We start from the raw sequence: 20700 nt of genomic DNA on the forward strand, positions 1-20700 counted from the left end.
ATTGGTCAATTCTCTTTTAAAAATATGTTGGATCAATACCTATCTTCCGGAAGGCAAACTTGCCGAGCACAGATCAATGTAGTTGAATCTAAGGATTATAAATCGATATATTGATTATTCATTACACCACCAGTAAAATGTCAATGAATGACAGGGCGCTCCAATATGAAATTTTACCACAAACTTTTGGCAAGCCTCTTCCTGCTTTGTCACAGATAAGAGTATTGTAACAATTTTCCCTCCATACCTTTGTGGCGTGGAGCATCAATGGGCTCGTTTTGCAAGACGTACATACTGTTTGATCCCCGGAGGCAGTGGTGGCAAGAAAATTATGTTTGCAAATTTAAGTTATACAAATGTGGTTATATAGTAAAAAAACTATTAGACAATTTATTTCCAATGGAATTGTTTTAGTCCAAGACATGCATCACGATTAACTGAGGTTTGAGTGGCATAAACACATTAAAAAGAGACAAAATGTTTTGGGGAGAAGGCCTCTAAATAAAATGTTGCTAAGAGCCCTTCATCGATTTATGTTATTTACACCAATTAAAAACTATTACATTTGTTTGGAGGGGCATGGTGAAAATTTAGCCCACGGCTCTTGAGCATAATGTCACTTTGGCCCCTGGAGACAATAGGTTTGGGCACGCCTCTTCTAAATATACAACCATAAATAATTCATTTTCTAATTCTGATTTCAACATTTGGTATTTGTATTTAGCCAGGTTTTACAATAAAAAATTTAAATGTTCTCAATTTTCTTGTACATATTTGAAACACAAATTACCAAACATCGGATAAACGGAAGAAGATAGTTAGATGGATGGAACGGATTAAGGTAATATAATATATTGTTGCCTACAGAAGAAAGTCTGACGCTATTTTTAACTTTTATTACCATGACATTACAATATGAACCAAATACTTAAACGATTTAATGATTACTTTGCGAATATCAGAACAAATCTGGAACAAAAAATTCCAAAAGTAGATGATGGGTCTGTTGAGGACTTGAGTGAGATCTTAGACAGAAATCCCAACTCAACGTTCCTTAAGAATGTGACAAAAAAAGAAATAATCAAAATTGTAAAAAAAAATAAAAAACAGATATGGTAACGACAAAAAAGGTTATAGAAGAAATTTGAGAACTTCTAACATATATCAGCAACCTATCATTCCCAGACAAAATTAAAAATGATTATATAATAATTATGATAAAATTATGATAAAATTAAAATTGCGAAAGTTGTACCAATTTATAAGAATGGAGACATACCAGTTTACCAACTACAGACCTGTTTCACTACTGCCACAGTTTTCCAAAATCATGGAAAAACTATTCAATAACCGATTAAACAAATTTATCAAAAGTAGAACGCTCGTGGAGAACCAATATGAATTCCGAGCACATATCTCAACATCAATTAATCAAAATAACAGTGGAAATTACCAATGCAAGAGATGGTAAATAATGTGCAGCTGCAGTATTCATGGATCTTACAAAAGCAATTGACACAATTAATCATAACATCTTAATAAACAAATTAGAACAGTATGGCATCAGAGGGTTGGTATTGAACTGGATAAGAAGCTACTTAACCAACAGGAAGCAATACGTGAAGATAGGCGAACACACTACCACAGAGCTAAAAATGTCGTGTGGCGTACCTCAGGGATCAATACTCGGACCATAATTGTTCAATCTCTATATAAATTACATTTGTAAAGTTACAAAGGACTTAAAGTTAGTATTATTTGCAGATGATACAACAGCATTTTGTTCAGGAGAGAACACAAGTAACAGAAGAAATGAACAAATTAAAAAGATGGTTTGACAAAAACAGACTATTTGAATCTCAGTAAAACTAAAATAATGCTATTCGGTAACAGTAGAAAAGAGCATCATATACAAATAAAAAAATTGACAGAGTAGACATTGAAAGGGTAGAATAAACTAGATTTTTGGGTGTAATAGTAGATGCTATAATGAACTCGAAATCTCATATAAAAATATGCAACATCAGGTGGCAAGAAATATTTCAATAATGAACAAAGCAAAATATGTTTTGGACTAAAAATCACTCAATATTCTCTACTGCTCGTTAGTGTTACCATATCTGAGTTATTGTGCAGAAATATGGGGAAATAACTACAAATGTGCAATTCATTCACTTATGGTGTTACAAAAAAGATCAGTTACACTGATACATAATGTTGGATATAGAGAACATACAAACCCTTTATTAAATCAAATATATTGAAATTCAATAATTTGGTAAAATTGCAAACAGCTAAAATTATGCACAAAGCAAACTATAACCTGCTACCCAATAATGTACAACAATTATTCTCAACTAAAGAGGATAAATATAACCTTAGAGGAAAAACTAACTTAAAACATTTGTATGCACGTACAACACTTAAGACCTTTAGCTTATCAGTATGTGGAATTGAACTATGGAATGGATTAAGCAAAGAAGTTAAACAGTGTACTAATATGATCCAGTTTAAGAGGTTGTTCAAATTAAAAGTGCTTACAAAGTACAAGGAAGAAGAATTAGAAGAAACACCTTCAACCTTATTGAAAACGGGATATTCTTCATCCCAGTATGTTCATCATGACTAACTTGGTTAGCTATTACAAGAACTGCTGTATTAATCATTCACTGATGTAATTGTGTTAGAAAACGAAGACAGTAAATGAACATATGTATTTGTAAACGCTCTGAAGTGGGAAAGGGGTAGGATTAAATCAGCTTTGCTTCTTCCTAGTCCTTTTCGGACATGATGTAAAGAGAAATTATATTAAATTATGTGTGATGTATTATGCTGTAAGTGTGTTCATGTTCGAAATAAACTAAACTCATTCAATCAAAACATGGTTTTCAACTAGCAATCTATACATAATCTATGCTATAATTGTATTCTTGGAAACTGATTGCTACAGTATATTCAACAATTTACTGTCTTTTCATGAGCACACAAATCGGTCTTTAATATGGTTTAAACTGTATTCCAAACGCTCCAGAGCAAAGCCAGCGAAAATGAAACCTTTATTTTATTGAGTCAGGATAGCCTTTCCTTTCAATATTTCATCAAATTTGGCTTCATCTTTTTGCACATGGTAACACGCCGTACTATCTTATTATGTTTCATGTTGCCTACCGTCAATCACCTGCCAGCCATCCTTTTCTTCATATTTTTTAATCACCTTCAAACAAATAGCCACTGGTTACTCTGGAGAGTAAAAGGCATGTCAGCCTTTATTGCAGGCCTTCGTTTGTGTTTTATTTTCTATAGGTGTTTGCCGTGTTCCAGCATCAGCGGTCAGCAGGGAGTACACACTGTTGTCTGCAAAAGTTTTGCAGCTTCTGAATATCATGCAAAAAACAAAACAACTACTCTAGCAATATTAGATTTGTTTGCAGGAGAAAAGCTGCACACACAAAAAAAATATCATAATGGAGCAATTCATACTGGCTATCCTGCAGCTATCATGTCCATATCTAATAAATCTAAAATATTAATAACACCTTTTCAGAGTTCATGAACTGCTGCAGGTTAACTCTGGATCAATAGATAGATAGATCAATTGATTGCTTACAGCAGCAACAAAAAAACAGTCTAACACCACCCATCGGAATTGTTACAAAACAAATTTTTTACTCAACAGCCGGACTGAAAATGAATTGATGAGACTCGGAGTAGGGTAGGATTCAGTTATTCTGCTTCTTTTAAATCTTTTTTGGAAATGTTGAATTTTAAGTGTAAACGTGGTGTGTTTTTAATGTACCACAGTTTCAAAATCACTGCTCTAAACGTTTGAGTCTTGGAAAATTTCCATCTTTGTGAATATACAAAGCACTTACATAGAGGTCACAAATGTTCCTTTGAATAAGTTCGTAAACTCGATGCCGTTTAATTAGCAGTGAGGCAACTCATATAGCCTATGTGTTTTGGCTCGCTTTGTGATTAAGCATACAGCTGGGCTATTCAACTAAACTGTTTTGAGCGGCACATTTCCAGAGAGCTAAGGGTGTGTTTCAGTTGTACGGGAAGTTGGAATTTTTTAGTTCCTAGTCGTAGATTTAAACTGGAACGCCCCCCGAGGTCGGATTTCCTATTTGGAAAGTTGGAGACTGATCACCAACCCAGAGTTGGCTTCAAAGATGACCGCTCTGAGTGTATACAATAATATAAGTTTCTGTTGTATCAGCTGTTAGCACTTCTGACTATTTTTGTCCCACTAAGTAAGTCACATAGGATGTATTGTTGGATGTTTATATATGGTAACGTTATTGTAGCGTAAGTAACACTTTTTCATGTGTTTGATATGTTCTACATCGCAAGCAATGGCGTCTGTTCCGTTTTATCCACTGTGTTTGAAGGGTGCAAAAGGAGTGAATATGTTTTTCCTTAAGTTGTTTGTATTAGTATAAGGCAAGTGCAAGAATAGCTTTCATGGTTGTGGCCATCTTGATTTTCAACCTCGTAACTGGAACGCTCATAGCGTCATTCTCTCCCATACCTCGTAACTGGAACGCTCATAGCGTCATTCTCTCCCATTCCGACTTCCAAATTCTGAAGTTAATGGAACGCACTATTATTGTGTATATTTCTGAGAATCTGCTGTTTTTAAGGACCTACTGTACTGCAAAAAAGCTAGTTATAGATCATCTATATCAGTGTTTTTCAACCACCGATACAGTCTGGTGTGCCATGGGAGATTATGTAATTTCACCTAATTGGGTTAAAAATGTTTTTTGCAAACCAGTAATTATAATCCACAAATAATGTGTTCCATATCAGTAGGTAGCAGCAGGTAGTTAATTGCTTTGTAGATGTCGGGAACAACGACGATGGTTTGTCGTGATCACAATATGCAGACGACAGCTGGAGCAGTAGACAGGTAAAAAGGTATCTAATGCTTAAACCAAAAATAAACAAAAGGTGAGTGCCCCTTAGAAAGGGCATTGAAGGTTAGGGAAGGCTATGCAGAACGAAACTAAAACTGAACTGGTTGCAAAGTAAAAAAAAAACAACAGAATGCTGGACGACAGCAAAGACTTACAGCGTGTGGAGCAGAGATGGCGTCCACAAAGTACATCCGTACATGACATGACAACGATGTCCACACAAACAAGGATAGCAACAACTGGAATAGTCTTGATTGCTAAAACAAAGCAGGTGCGGGGAATGGCGCTCAAAGGAAGACACGAAACTGCAACAGGAAAATACCAACAAAACAGGAAAAGCCACCAAAATAGGAGCGCAATAATCTACACACAGGAAACCACCAAAAAACTCCAAATAAGTCACGGCGTGATGTGACAGGTCGTGGCAGTACTTTGAGAGAAGTATAGTGATGCATGGTTGGTTATGGTTTAAATTCATATTCAACAATTGCGACGACAATATCGAGTTACATTTTTTAATGATTTCTACTAGTAGTATGCCTTCGAATTTTTTCAATGAAAAAAATGTGCCTTGGCTCAAATAAGGTTAAAAAAACGCTGATCTATATGACTATTGTATTTTTACATATCTTCTGAAAATATGTTTAAAACTGTCTTTTCCCATTTTTTTTTAAATTGAACTAGTGGCCAGTCATCCTTTGACTTGGATATGGACCCCAGGCCACCAGTTGACTAGACCTGGCATCCAGTGTCTGTTCATTCATAAATAGTAATTGTATTAATTTTGTATATGTTTCAGTTACCACATTATATACACATACGTATGCCCAAGAAATCTTCACTAAACCAAGATAAACAGGCTCTGTGGTCAGAGTTGTCTTTGTTCTTTTGCTGACTGTCAAGCAACATAGTCACGTGATGTGAGGACAGCACCAATATAATGCCTTTTTTTTTTTTTTACTTTGCCCATAATTCATAATCCTAATGAGAGACAAGAACACATATTGTATTTGTTCTGCTTTCTAATTTGTAATAATCTGCTCGTTCGAGGAGGCTTGCATTGGTGCTAATGGGAGCAATCAATTTTTCCGATAAATTCCTTGTAAAATGCATCCAAAAACCGCCAACAATACTCTATTTGCATCGTGTGACTTCAATATTAACCAAGTATTACCAACATTGTTATGATAAGCGTTCACAAAGACAAACTATTTTTAGCCACAATGTTATCACTTGTACTGTGGCTGCTCATGATCGCCTCTGAGTTGGTAAAAGTTAATTTTAGATGCTACATAAATCCTCTCACCTAGATGATGTTGTGCCCTAAACCGAGAAGTTGGTCATCGGTGACATTCAACTTAGACCCAAAGATGGCAAGAAAGACACAAAAAGCAACAGCTTTTTTCTCCCCCCAACCCTTCATGTAGATTATGATTATTTCTTTGACTACAAGATATGAACAGCCTATCAGTCGGCATTCCAGTGAGAGCAGACATTGTACACTAAGTGATTATTGTATTATGTCTGTTGTTGTTGAAGGAAATAGTGAACGTTGCTTAAAAAGAGCAAAATAGATCAATATTACATGTTATTATGAATGTGCCTGTTATTACATTACATGCATGTACATACAACCTTGATGGAGGTATTAAAATGTTTTTAGGGTGCTTTATATGGTGAAGAGAGTGATTCCCATTGACGCTATTGTTAGTTGACTTTAATTTCCGTTTATTAACCAGTTAGAATGCATAACAAGAACGACATGTGTGCTTATCTCACATAAGAATTGTGAATGATAGGCAAAATTCTAAAAAAAAAAAGTGCAGTTCTCAATTAAATACAGTGGTTCTTTAACATGTGTTCTCTGATAAAGCTTGTAATTCAAAATTATTGTGTCTCAAATCAATCTTCCTTTTTTAAATTAATTAGACTTCTCTTCATTCATACTGGGCCCCCCAAGTAACAACCCAACATGTAATGTGCTACAAACGAGTGTAGTTGTATCAAATAATGTAATAATCGCCTGTGAGCCACCTCACCGTCAAACACACAATCAGCAGCTTTTCCATATTTTAATGGCTACATGTCCGCCATTTACAATTTATTTTAAAGCCATTGGCTGGTGTGATCGAGACTCATTGTTCTTCGTTATGGTGCAGATTTTAAGTGCCATGCTCGTACTGCTTCGCCAAGTGATCTACAAGCTTTTTTCAACTATTTCTTTCTTTATTTCAATGAATATCATCGGCTTCGTCTTTGCTCTTTTTCCCACTATGGGTTCTTTGAACCCATAGTGGGGAAAAACAAAGTTTTCTGTCTCGCTTTTAGCTAATTCCGTCAAATATAATCCCATATTTCCGGCGAGGGGTTTGATTTTTATGGAACTTACTGTGGCATTTGCTCTGTCAACTGGCGGTGGAGACAAACCTGAAACTGGGTTGCAACGAATCCGAATCAGAATCAAAACAACCCAGCAATGGCTCGTATCTCAAATAATTCAAAAGACGGGGCACCCAAAAGTCAAGGTACCACAGCATACGCTCTGAGTTTTTCCTGTGGGACCTGAACTTGCCATAACAGCATCTTAAATCATGTTGCTGGCAACACCTTGGTTTAATAAAAAAAAGAAAGAAAAAATCATTTTGAGATGTCTGCCGGGCCGTATTTAAACACTTGAAAGGATGGGCTATTGTTTTCCCAACCCTGGTTTAGACACTTTACTTTGTAAACTTAAAAATGTGAATACAAGTGAAAACAAGCCATATCATTTATTGATTTTTTCTCCTAGCATAATACCTTCTTTAGTGAAGAAAGTCCCATCTTATCGTTTTTTATCTCTGCGGTCGTCTCTGTTTGACCCCAAATCTTCTGTCCTTACTTTCATGCTGAACGTGCCACATTGCCATGATCCAAATCAGTCAGTTTATTTATTTTTTTCAATCTTTATCTGGAAAATAAAGCCTCAACTCTGAAGTCCCATTCGTCTGGCATAGTTTTACTTTATTTTTTGTCGTGGAGATTTAATATGAAATCTGCAAAGGCCGTCTTTCAAGGATTAACTTTTCTCTAAAAGTTTTTGACAGTGTGATGGAGTTCAAGACAAAGCTTCCGTTTGATAAAAAGTGTGTGCGCAGTGTCTTTACATCCTGCCCGTCTTGTCTTTACTTATCAAGTCTTCAGAAGTGTTATCATTTATATTTGCAGCGGTGTCTAAAAGGACATCAAACAGCCTTTTTGCCTGGGCTCCTAACACAATCAAAAGATGCAAACCTGCTTTGACAATGTCAATATTCTTGCTGAGAGTAAAAAACCTTGACTTTATTATTATAATCTTTTAGACTTCCAATGCAGCTGTTACTCCATTATCCCAGTGGCTTTGTGTTGTAGTTCTGTGCTGTTTCGTTTGCATGTTTAATTAATATGTGTTACTCTACACCTCCACAACAAATTAATATGAGGCCTTTTTTATGTGCTTTTTTGGATGAGTAGGCACGCTTTTGTGCATTAAGAAACTCTGTTTGCTGAGGATTAGAAAAGAAAGAAATAACGACGCTCCACTGCTTCTATTTAAATGAGACTTTTCAGTGTGTTCGTTTATTCCATTGCAGCCTCCTTTTTTATTTATGCTCTCATTCTAAAGTCGTGTGTGTTTAAGTGCAGTGTTTCATAACACTTGGGCATGGGCCCATTGTTTGGGCCGCAAGCACATTAAAGAGGGCCGGCAAAAAAATGTTTTCTTCAGCCGTGGACCGTACATTGTGTCACTCAGTCAGTGTTAGTATTTTAGTGGGCACCCTTTGTTCTGAAAAAGTTAGGCCCTGACGTCAAAAAAGGTCAAGAACCTCTGTTTTAGTGTTTGCTGTGGTGATATATACAGTGTATGTTGATATGACTTTTATATATTGTAAATTCCCAGCTTTCCCGAAATACACTTAAAGATGTGCGCAGCCCGGTGGAGTTTCAAACCTGAGGCAATGTGGAATCCATTCAAATTTGCAAACACCTCCAGGATAAAGGTAATGGGTGGTAAAGTGGAACATAAACGGGATAAAACGGGTTTAAGCGATCGAGTGGAATTCCTCCTCAGGAGGATTTTCCAAAAATTCCCATGTGGGCAAACAAATCTGTTTACATGCAATGTGTGACAATTAGCCTCCTGTTCACCTAGGAATGCTATGGATTTAACATTTTGTGGCCCTTTTAAGTGTGTTTCTGAATGTGACTTGTACAGAAAATGTAACAAAATGTTCAGCTGTTGTTTTTTTAAACAGCTCAACATGTTCCTCAAAGAAAAAAATCATACCCAGTAGAAGTTAATGCATTATTTTCAGTTGTGGCTATTGTTGTAACAGTAGTCTATGCCTTATCACAATTTGACATTTCTAAGGTCAGCATTCAGTTAATTTTGGGTCCTATTGTAAAGCAATATTGTAGAGGGGGGCGTGGCCTGCGGGCCTGCTGCGGAACGTGGTGTGCCAGGACAGGCCTCGAGGTCAGCGACAGGTGCATAAATGGCCCACCTGGGCCTTGTTATCTAATCACCTGTCGCTCTGTATAAGCAGCAACCGGGAGGAGAGACGTTTTTGGAGCTGGCGTGAGAGCAAGAGTGTGCCTGTCAGAGACAAATAGACAATTGCTGGAAAGCAACCTGCGGACGTTATATCCAAATAAAACTGTATTATAACTCTGAAACGGGCTCTCATGACAATGCTTGGTGGTCTGAAAGACCCACGGGAGGGCAACCTCCACAAATAAATAAATAAATATATATATATATATATATATATATATATATATATATATATATATATAGATATATATATTAGGGGTGTGGGAAAAAATTTTGAATTCAAATTGCGATTCTCACGTTGTACGATTCAGTATTGATTCTCATTTTTCAAAAATCGATTTTTGTTTTTATTTATTTTGTTATTTTTATTTTTATTTTTTCTATTAATCAATCCAACAAAACAATACACAGCAATACCATAACAATGCAATCCAATTCCAAAACCAAACCCGACCCAGCAACACTCAGAACTGCAATAAACAGAGCAATTGAGAGGAGACACAAACACGACACAGAACAATCCAAAAGTAGTGAAACAAAAATTAATATTATCAACAACAGTATCAATATTATTAACAATTTCAACATAGCAGTGATTAAAAATCCCTCATTGACATTATTATTAGACATTTATTAAAAAATAAATAAAAAGAACAATAGTGTCACAGTGGCTTACACTTGCATCCCATCTCTTAAGCTTGACAACACACTGTGTCCAATATTTTCACAAAGATAAAATAAGTCATATTTTTGGTTCATTTAATAGTTAAAACAACTTTACGCTATTGCAATCAGTTGATAAAACATTGTCCTTTACAATTATAAAAGCTTTTTACAAAAATCTACTACTCTGCTTGCATGTCAGCAGACTGGGGTAGATCCTGCTGAAATCCTATGTATTGAATGAATAGAGAATTGTTTTGAATCGGAAAAATATCGTTTTTGAATCGAGTATCGCGTCGAATTGAAAAAATCGATTTAGAATCGAATCGTGACCCCAAGAATCGATATCGAATCGTGGAACACCCAAAGATTTGCAGCCCTTATATATATATGTATGTATATGTATATGTATATATGTATATATATGTATATGTATATATATATATATATATATATATATATATATATGTATATATATGTATATGTATATATATATATATATATATGTATATATATATGTATATATATATATATGTATGTATATATATATATATATATATATATATATATATATATATATATATATATATATATACCCAAAAGAAAAAAGAAAAATAAATAAATGAATATTGACTGTTAGTGCCCCTTTAAGTGGGCCACCTAAGAAAAATACATGCAGGGAAAATCCTGCATTAATTTGTATTGTACAGCACTTTACATTTGAAACAAATCTCAGAGTAATGGTGTTGTTCACTTTTTGCTCCATTACATGTCAGCAAAATACAATTATTAACCTACTTGTATTTGTCTGTGTTCACCAAGTTGAAGGGAAGGAGATTTTTCACCATCATTCTCGTTAGCTTGCGAGTAATGTTGTTACTCTCCTCCTCACTCATCTTGCTGCGCTCTGCGTTATACCTCGCCATGGTAAATGGGTTAACGCTCTATGCTACTGTGCAAACACTGCCCTGGTCACTCTGGCTGTCATGAATGTCATCATCTGAAATAGGATGACGTTAACATTATCCTAATTCACATCTAGTAAGCACTAGTTTATTAGACAGACCTGCAAACTCTGGAGTGGTGTAGGCTACAAGATACCGTTAACAGTCTGGACCCGCTCCCCACGAGCCCAGTCTGAAACAAACCTTTTTTTTCCCTCATCCACACCCCCCGAGTGAAACGGACGAATGACCACTAATTAGAGTTGTTTATATGCCAGCCTCACTTCTGAATTTGAGTTTTTTTTTTTGTTTTGTTTTTTGTTTTTATATATAGATATTGTTTTATGGGGCGTTATGTATTTGGATTTCAAGATATATACTGTATATATATATATATATATATATATATATATATATATATATATACACACACACACAATGTTTATTGCAATTAGTAAGGCACAGAAGATATAGATAATGAGCCCATGCTACATACTCTGGTACAGTAGATGGCGGTATGCACCTTTTAAGTTACGGCTACTACCCGTCATAACACTAGAAAAAGAAGAAAAAAAGTCAAGACTGGATCATTCTTTCAGATTGTGTTTGTTTTCTGTGCACTTCCCTTCTGCACTATGCCTTTGTGTTTTCGACAATAAATGCATGTTTACTTGCGCCACGCAGTCTTTGCATCTCTGGGTTGCAGACCAACATTATAAAATTTTTGGCCAGAAAAATTAACTGGTGCACATTGTCTGCAGCAAGGGCAGTTGACAGTTACAATATTTGAAATGTCTTGTCATGTCTTATGTATCGTTTTGATTTTATGACATAAATCATCTAAAAATGTGTTTTTTCCCTTCTCCATGCACTCACTTTGGATTCTTCCCTGAAGCTGAGGAGTACGTCCTAGAAGGTAAGGCCAACGTTGTACACCTTAGTCTCTGAATTGACGATGTTGTAGATGCTGAGCCTGGCTGCTGTGCTAATGCGCTCTGCATTGTCACTCTGGACTGCGGTTTTAACGTGACTTCCAGGGGGCCAAAATTGACACCAGTGGCAACACCCAAATTGTCAATGTTGTTTCTCTTTACTTTGATCTTGTACTTTTTTTAAATTATGGTTTGCTAGTTAATAACATTCACCACATTAAGTGTTGAGGCTTTTCAGACACACATATTCTCTCAAACGCACGCAACACACCCAGATCAACAAGGAATGCCCTTATCTTGAGTGGCAAGTAGTGGCTTAAATGTGCATATGTTTGGATGATTTAGATCTCCTCCATGCTGAGTAGCAGCTGATGGATTACCTGTCAAATGGGCAAAAGTGGCAGGGGGAAATCACAATGATGAACTAGGGGTTGTGTGCGTGTGTCCGTGTGTGTGTGTGTGTGTGTGTGTGTGTGTGTGTGTGTGTGTGTGTGTGTGTGTGTGTGTGTGTTCTTTAAGGATGTAAATGTTGCAGTCATTTCTCACAGCGAGAAGCGAGAGTTGTGTTTTCATATCCGAAATAGCAAAATGGATGTCTGCGTGTTATTTGCTTGTTATCAGCTACCCACGGTGAGCATTCGAATTCCAGTGTGGTGCTCAGTATGTAAAATGGAGGCACTTATAGACTGCAGGTTTGGAGCTGACAATTTCCTTTAAAATGTTAGGTTGTTCAAACTGTCTGCAGTGTGTGGGGCCGTGGAAGGACAATAGTAGTAGCTATTGTAGGTTTGTATCATCATTATGTGAGTCAAAGCCTGATGTTTTTTGTTGTTGTTTTTATATTTGTTAAATGCATATTTGGTCATATATTCAATTAAACACATATTGAGTGTTTAATCATTTAGACTGGTGTACAGTACACTTATTCAACAGTGGATCATTACAAACCAATGAGCATGTTTTTCAAAAACAGAAATAATTACAATGTTACTGTTAACTTTATTCATAATACAGTATATTGTGTGTATTTTATTTATTAACTATTTATGTCAGTTTGCACTGAAAATATATGTACACACTCTATTAAATTTACCTTTCATTTTTTATTCACCCGGTACCAACACAGAAAGTGAAAAGACAATACATAGCTGCTGAAATAAAGGGTAGGATTAAATATGACATGAGTCTTCCTACTTCACTTTGGACATGTGATTTACGTCAATGGAACCGTGTTAATCATCTTCCAAATAAAGTGAACCTTTACCAATCCCAGTTTGTTGCAGTGTCTTCTGAACTACTGATAGTGATGTCCATTCATAACACCAACGTGGTAATTGGATACATACAACCTAATGTGATTATCCTGAGGTTCCCTTGCTGTGTACTTGGTGCACATATGTTTCATTCTTCAGTTTTACACCGCAAGAAAAGGATGTGATGCTTTTATTTTTGATGCACAGCATTGTAAGTAAACAACTTTTACCATTCCCAAATGGAAAGTCCATAAATGTAAACAGATTTTACTACGAGACTCGTTAAGTTTATTTTTATAGAGGCAATGCATTTAATTGGAGTCTGCGGTACCAGTCACTCCTGGACCATACTGCACCCATGTCTGCTATTTTTAGGGGCTTTCCCTTTGACCCGTTTTTAGGCTAATTAATGTCACAAGCCCTTTGTCCAAAAGGTGCCTTGAGATTGATGATGAGGAGGTGTAGGTGTTTTGGGGAAGTGGTAGCTAGCCCTTGCTTGATAATGTAGCCTGGTGGATTAATGATGTTCTTGTGACACTGACCCTCTTTTCAGTGATGAACAAGGAACACACATGTGCCACCATCTGTGTCCTCATAGTAACCATTCACCCCCCATCTTCCTTCCCTTTGGGGACCTCATATATGATGTATAGTCTCAATGTTTGAACATCAAATTGTATGTTATTGTGGCGTAGGAATTACTCAACTTGTTTGTGTAGGTGCCTCTTTGGTTGCTATAGTCTTTGGATTGTTTCAAGTTCAAGTGGCTTGAATGTTTATACTGTGATGTCGATAGATCTCTCTTCTGATGGAGAAAGTGCTTCACAAATGAAAATGCTGAGGAATACATGCATTTTAAAAGGCACTAAAACATTGAGGCCATTTTTAATTTCTACATAATGATTGGACAGAGCGAGTGTGGGCCCGTTCGTACTGGTTCTGCCGCTCGTATAAGATTGGACTGCAGCAGATAAGATGCAACCCCGCTGAGGTTGTCTGATTTATTGTTGGGCTAAGGGATGTTTTAGCCTAGCCAAGATGATCTTAATCAATCTGATCAAGGCTAATGATCTTTTCTGTCTCAGTCATCAGACTGCCAAGCTAATCCTATCCTGAGGGAAGGGCACTAACAGGTTTATCACTGCTTCTCTTGCTGTAGAAAATGGCTTGATGTTGGCAGGAGATACAGGATTATTGTAGTTAAATGAGATTGTTTGGGATCACCCAAAATTGACAATGGATTTACTTTGTATTTGTCCGTGAGAAACAAAAGTCATAAAGCCAAAACTTATTTGCAAAATGTTTGTACAACAAAGAGATAACGGAGCAGAAAATATATTAAAATGTACTTGTGTTGTTGTGGTATTAACCCAGATTTGCTTTGTTTCTAGGACAAATTGTGCCCTTGAACATGATCCACAGTCAGTTCCAAAGAGCTAAACCATGGACCAACCCAGTTAAGATAAAATACAAATCGTATATTTAAGTAGCAAACTCATAATGCATTTAAAGTAAAAATCGGTGAAACAGGGGCCCTTTGATCAATAAATCTTAAGTGAGCAGTTTTCATTGAACGTGTGATAAATTTGTTCAAACAAAGCAATCGATAAGTGGATGATTGCTGCCCTTTTTACACACACACTGGATGGATGGACCAAAAACAAATAAGAAAATGGCTGAATGGCTTCTCTCTTCTGCTCTGAAATTGCTCACCGGGCTTTGGACACATCTCATGCTTTGAATATATCGATGAGCGGCCAGCCTCTGCCAGATGTTGCAGCTAGATTAAGCCTCGGCACATGGTGGATGAGGCCAGGTCTACGCGGCATCATTTTACCCCTCTTGTGTTGTGATCAGGCAGCCAAGGCATGAAGTCGGTCCACCACCGAGTGACCCCTTCCAGAATCTGTCTTTGGGCGATGCTGTGTGTACATGGGATGAAAAGATGAATGAATTTGACCATGTCTGGCCTATGGCTCTGCTGTTGAGGGCTTCTCAGTTCTGCATGAAGCATGTTGACAGCTTTTGTTTTGTTTTCAATGTGGTTTTTATAGCTTGTTAAACTTCACCATAGAAGCTGCTATTTTGCATTGTAGAATGTGAGATTTTTAAACTATTTTGTCAATGATTATGTTTCAGTTACATTGTTGTCAAATCATGCACAACCCAGTTTTCAGTATTGTATTATTCAACAAGATGAGAAATACAGCATGTCAATGAAATGATGGAAGGGATTGAGCAAGGAACTCAAACAATGTACTTTTATGAGGCACTTTTAGAAAACAGAAAAACAAATGTCAGGTGCTAAGCATCCCAAGCACAACAGAATCCCAAGATGTAGTGAACAAAGGTTTTAATTAGAGTTCACATACTGATGCTACAAAGCGAAAGTGGCAGAACGTGCACAAATGGCAAAAACTAAGAACAAACCAGGCCGGGGCAGAGCGACAAGAAGTGCAGGCCAAAGCAAAACAGGGAGGCTCAGGTACGAGTATGAATACAAAGTATCAATTCACAATAAGAAGAACAAACTAGCTGCATGGCGAGGAGGACCCACAAGTAGTAATCACTGAGTGCCGGCCAGCTGCGACGGGGCGGGATAAAAGTGAGCAATCAATGGCCAGCTGCGGCACAGTTCATAACTCCGCCCCTAGAGGATGCTCCAGGTTCTATGGAGAAAATGTAGAACAGAAGGTAGTAAATATACGTAACATCACCTGATCAAACACAAAATAAACAATCGAGAATTCAAAGTATGAAAATGATAAATGTTACAATATGGTGTTATGTATATGGAAGAAGAAGAATGCTGAAAACCAGTGTTTCTAATATCATTATCTATGAATTAATTATAATTTAACAATGTATAATTTTATATATTGAGCTATGTAATAGTGTTTCTTTCAGTTTTATTTGTAATATTGTTTGTATTTGTATTTTGGTTTTACTCATATGTATTATTTAGTCTTTATATTTAACTATAGTAACATTTATATTGTACTTAATACTATTAGGGCTGTAACGATATTGTAGGTTTCAAAGTATTCACAATAATGCCGTGACTTGTGACGTTATCAATCAAAAACTTGAGGAGTGTAGTTTTCTGCCGCTTTAGCATTGGCTGGATCTGAAAATAAACATCTCCCAGAATCCTCTGCGCAGCGAGGAAGCGGCGAACTGTGGGCTTTTTAACGCCGTAGGCAGGAAGTGAATGTTCGTAGTAGGTTTTATTTATCTGGTTGTACAAACCCCGTTTCCATATGAGTTGGGAAATTGTGTTAGATGTAAATATAAACGGAATACAATGATTTGCAAATCATTTTCAACCCATATTCAGTTGAATATGCTACAAAGACAACATATTTGATGTTCAAACCGATAAACTTTTTTTTTTTTGCAAATAATCATTAACTTTAGAATTTGATGCCAGCAACACGTGACAAAGAAGTTGGGAAAGGTGGCAAAAAATACTGATAAAGTTGAGGAATGCTCATCAAACAAAAACAAAATTGGGAACAGGTGGGTGCCATGATTGGGTATAAAAGTAGATCTCATGAAATGCTCAGTCATTCACAAACAAGGATGCGGCGAGGGTCACCACTTTGTCAACAAATGCGTAAGCAAATTGTTGAACAGTTCTCAACCAGCTATTGCAAGGAATTTAGGGATTTCACCATCTACGGTCCGTAATATCATCAAAGGAAATGAGAGAAATCACTCCACGTAAGCAGCTAAGCCCGTGACTTTCGATCCCTCAGGCTGTACTGCATCAACAAGCGACATCAGTGTGTAAAGGATATCACCACATGGGCTCAGGAACACTTCAGAAACCCACTGTCAGTAACTACAGTTGGTCGCTACATCTGTAAGTGCAAGTTAAAACTCTCCTATGCAAGGCAAAAACCGTTTATCAACAACACCCAGAAACGTCGTCGGCTTCGCTGGGCCTGAGCTCATTTAAGATAGACTGATACAAAGTGGAAAAGTGTTCTGTGGTCTGACGAGTCCACATTTCAAATTGTTTTTGGAAACTGTGGACGCCGTGTCCTCCGGACCAAAGAGGAAAAGAACCATTTGAATTGTTATAGGCGCAAAGTTGAAAAGCCAGCATCTGTGATGGTATGGGGGTGTATTAGTGCCCAAGACATAGGTAACTTACACATCTGTGAAGGCGCCATTAATGCTGAAAGGTACGTACAGGTTTTGGAGCAACATATGTTGCCATCCAAGCAACGTTGCCATGGACGCCCCTGCTTATTTCAGCAAGACAATGCCAAGCCACGTGTTACATCAACGTGGCTTCATAGTAAAAGAGTGCGGGTACTAGACTGGCCTGCCTGTAGTCCAGACCTGTCTCCCGGACTGTTGAACAACTTAAGCTGTACATCAAGCAAGAATGGGAAAGAATTCCACCTGAGAAGCTTCAAAAATGTGTCTCCTCAGTTCCCAAACGTTTATTGAGTGTTGTTAAAAGAAAAGGTGATGTAACACAGTGGTGAACATGCCCTTTACCAACTACTTTGTCACGTGTTGCAGCCATGAAATTCTAAGTTAATTATTATTTGCAAAAAAAAATAAAGTTTGAGTTTGAACATCAAATATGTTGTCTTTGTAGTGCATTCAATTGAATATGGGTTGAAAAGGATTTGCAAATCATTGTATTCCGTTTATATTTACATCTAGCACAATTTCCCAACTCATATGGAAACGGGGTTTGTATTAGGCATTTCCTGAAAAAGTCATCAAACTCCGTCTGAGTTATGTTGCTAACAAACACACAAACAAACCCTCGAGAAAACATAACCTCTTTGGCGGAGCTAAGAAAGTCTGCGTTCTGCAAAGCAAAACGCGCCACTTTTTGGCCTGAGCGTTTACAAGCGGACACAGCCAGCTGGTCACGGCGCAACACACGGAGGGAAATAATCCAAAAATGTCCTAGTGCGACTCACACATGGGGGGCACCTGCACTTGTGCGAAAGGACAAGTCGCCACCTCAGGTCAGTGGATGTTTACATTGTCACTTTAATGCCATCAGCTGTAAGAGATTTTTTTTTACACATTTGCTTGAAACAGTAAATGTTTCTGAACAATTATTTGCACTTAAAATACATGTTTGTATTGTATTGTACATATGATTAGATTGTTTGAGCATTATATGTCTGTTCAATTACAGTAAGTGTGTTAATCCTAAACATTACTGCCACTTCATTTTACAAATTATGGCATCTTTTTTTTTTGGGACATATACCACAATATTATCGTACTGTGGCCTTAAAGGGGAACTGCACTTTTTGGGGAATTTTGCCATCGTTGACAATCATTATGAAAAACATGACAATGGATGTTATTTTTTATTTTAATTAAATAATTGCAAATGGGAGCCGTTCAATTCTGCCTATAGAGCCCCTAAAAAACATCCAAACACCTCCATTAGGGTTTTATATACAGTATATGATGTAAGTGTGTATGTAATGTAGTAACGGGGGACAAGAGCTTTTCGTGTCATTCTTGCCAGTTCCAGGTCCTTAATGGCTGTCAGAGTGTCCCAACTTGTCGGATTATATACTCAGCTTTTACTTTTCAGGTGAGAGGCCTGATTTATGATTTACAATAAACTTACAGGGAGCAGGGAAGCGAGGAAACAGCAGACTACTCGATTTAAACATAGGGGCACACGGAAGTGATCACGTCGCCGCTATAAATATTTTGTCTGCGTTAGCACTTATAATACCTATATCACCAATACTTGGTTAATATTCAAGAATGTATATTGAGTATTGTTGACGCTTTTTGAATTGATTTTTTATCGGATTTTATGGGCGGAATAGTGGAGCTACCATTGGCTCTGCTGTAAGTGGACCTTTACTTATGTTTATTATTTAGAATGCATAAAAAAAAACATCCGTCATTTTGTCTTTCATAATGATTGTAAAAGATAGTCAAAATTCCAAAAAAAGTACAGTACGGGCAGTATAGCTCGGTTGGAAGAGTGGCCGTGCCAGCAACTTGAGGGTTCCAGGTTCGATTCCCACTTTCGCCATCCTAGTCACTGCCGTTGTGTCCTTGGGCAAGACGCTTTACCCACCTGCTTCCAGTGCCACCCACACTGGTTTAAATGTAACTTAGATAATGGGTTTCACTATGTAAAGCACTTTGAGTCACTAGAGAAAAGCGCTATATAAATACAATTCACTTCACTTCACAGTTCCCCTTTAATATTGTGATAATATTGTACCGTTCATTTTGTATACCATTACATTCCTAATTAGAATTACTACAAACATCTTTACTCATTTATTATTCAATAACAAATAAAGTGGCTAAAACTCTATAATCTTTGTTATTACACATGTTTACCCGTAGCAAAATGATAACCTGATACAAGTTAAACACAGATAGACTATCAGGAATTTGCTTATGACATCAAGGTTAGGTAGGTTGCTTCTTCCTTCTCCTTTTTGGGCACTTTGACTTGTGCAAATCTAAAAAAACGATCGACTTAAGTGAAATGTGAAGAATGTTTATAATAAACCAAACTATTCCCTTGAGTTTAGTTTAGTTAATCCCCTTTACACATTTACTTTGCCTTTTTTCCAGGTACTAAGTTATTTTTGCACTATCCTCATGTACAACAAGCCCGATCCTTTCCATGAATAAAAACACAATTTTTGAGCATTTTCCATTCTGATTCAACTTTAAGGTTATGTTTATATTGCATCCTCTTGGGTGTGCTTGTCTAATTTGTGCATACTGACTGTGGAGATACTCTGAGAAACATTCTTATTTTCTACCTGACACCTTCACTTTTGCGTGGCTCAATCCTAGAATCCTTGGTTGTTGTTTTTTTTTCCAAATAAATAGCTGTGCTCCCTTCTCTCTTTTTATAACCCCCCCCCCCCCCCCCCCCCCCCCCACACACACACACACACACACAACATTATTTCATGAGTGATAGAAGACTCCCTTTGTGTACCTGCAGCCTTTTCCAGATTCAATTATGCCATGAAATGCCAGCGACTGCAAGCTTAGGCTTGGTGACACCAGGGGAGATTGTGGCGGTCACAAGGTCCATCCTCCTGCCTCCTGTCTTTGTGCTGTCTGTCTCCCTGCGTAGCCAAAAGGTTGAGGGAAATGCCACATGTATCTTTCGACCCCCCTCCCAGTTTGTCCGTCTGTGTGTAAATGAAGTCCTTATTTGACAGATATTGAGTTTCCCGGTTTGTTCTTGATCTTCAAGGACAGGAATTGGTTTACCACTGCGTTTACATTGTGAGAAATTGATTTATTCAATTTGTTTTTCCGGGGTCATTCTTCCTATTTAGACAGTCAAAGGAACTATTTTAAGAATTATCCTTCTAGTACACAATTCTGTGGTTTGATTTATACAAATAGAAGTGCATACTAAAGTTAAATAGCATG

At 37.1% G+C, this 20700-nt stretch overlaps 1 protein-coding gene across 7 annotated transcripts in view; it reads left to right on the plus strand.

The window, feature by feature from the left end:
• LOC133606397 (neurexin-2-like) overlaps positions 1-20700 on the plus strand; it is an 873942-nt gene that overhangs the window by 170144 nt on the left and 683098 nt on the right. For 6 of the 7 annotated variants that reach the window (XM_061960335.2, XM_061960334.2, XM_061960329.2 and 3 more), the window contains exon 3: positions 11992-12012. The exons of the other annotated variant lie outside the window; for it this stretch is intronic. In XM_061960335.2, coding sequence (XP_061816319.1) covers positions 11992-12012 — 21 coding nt within the window. The remainder of the gene's footprint in view (positions 1-11991; positions 12013-20700) is intronic. 7 annotated transcript variants of the gene reach the window in all.

The sequence above is a fragment of the Nerophis lumbriciformis genome, linkage group LG05, assembly GCF_033978685.3.
Source record: "Nerophis lumbriciformis linkage group LG05, RoL_Nlum_v2.1, whole genome shotgun sequence".
Lineage (NCBI taxonomy): Eukaryota > Metazoa > Chordata > Actinopteri > Syngnathiformes > Syngnathidae > Nerophis > Nerophis lumbriciformis.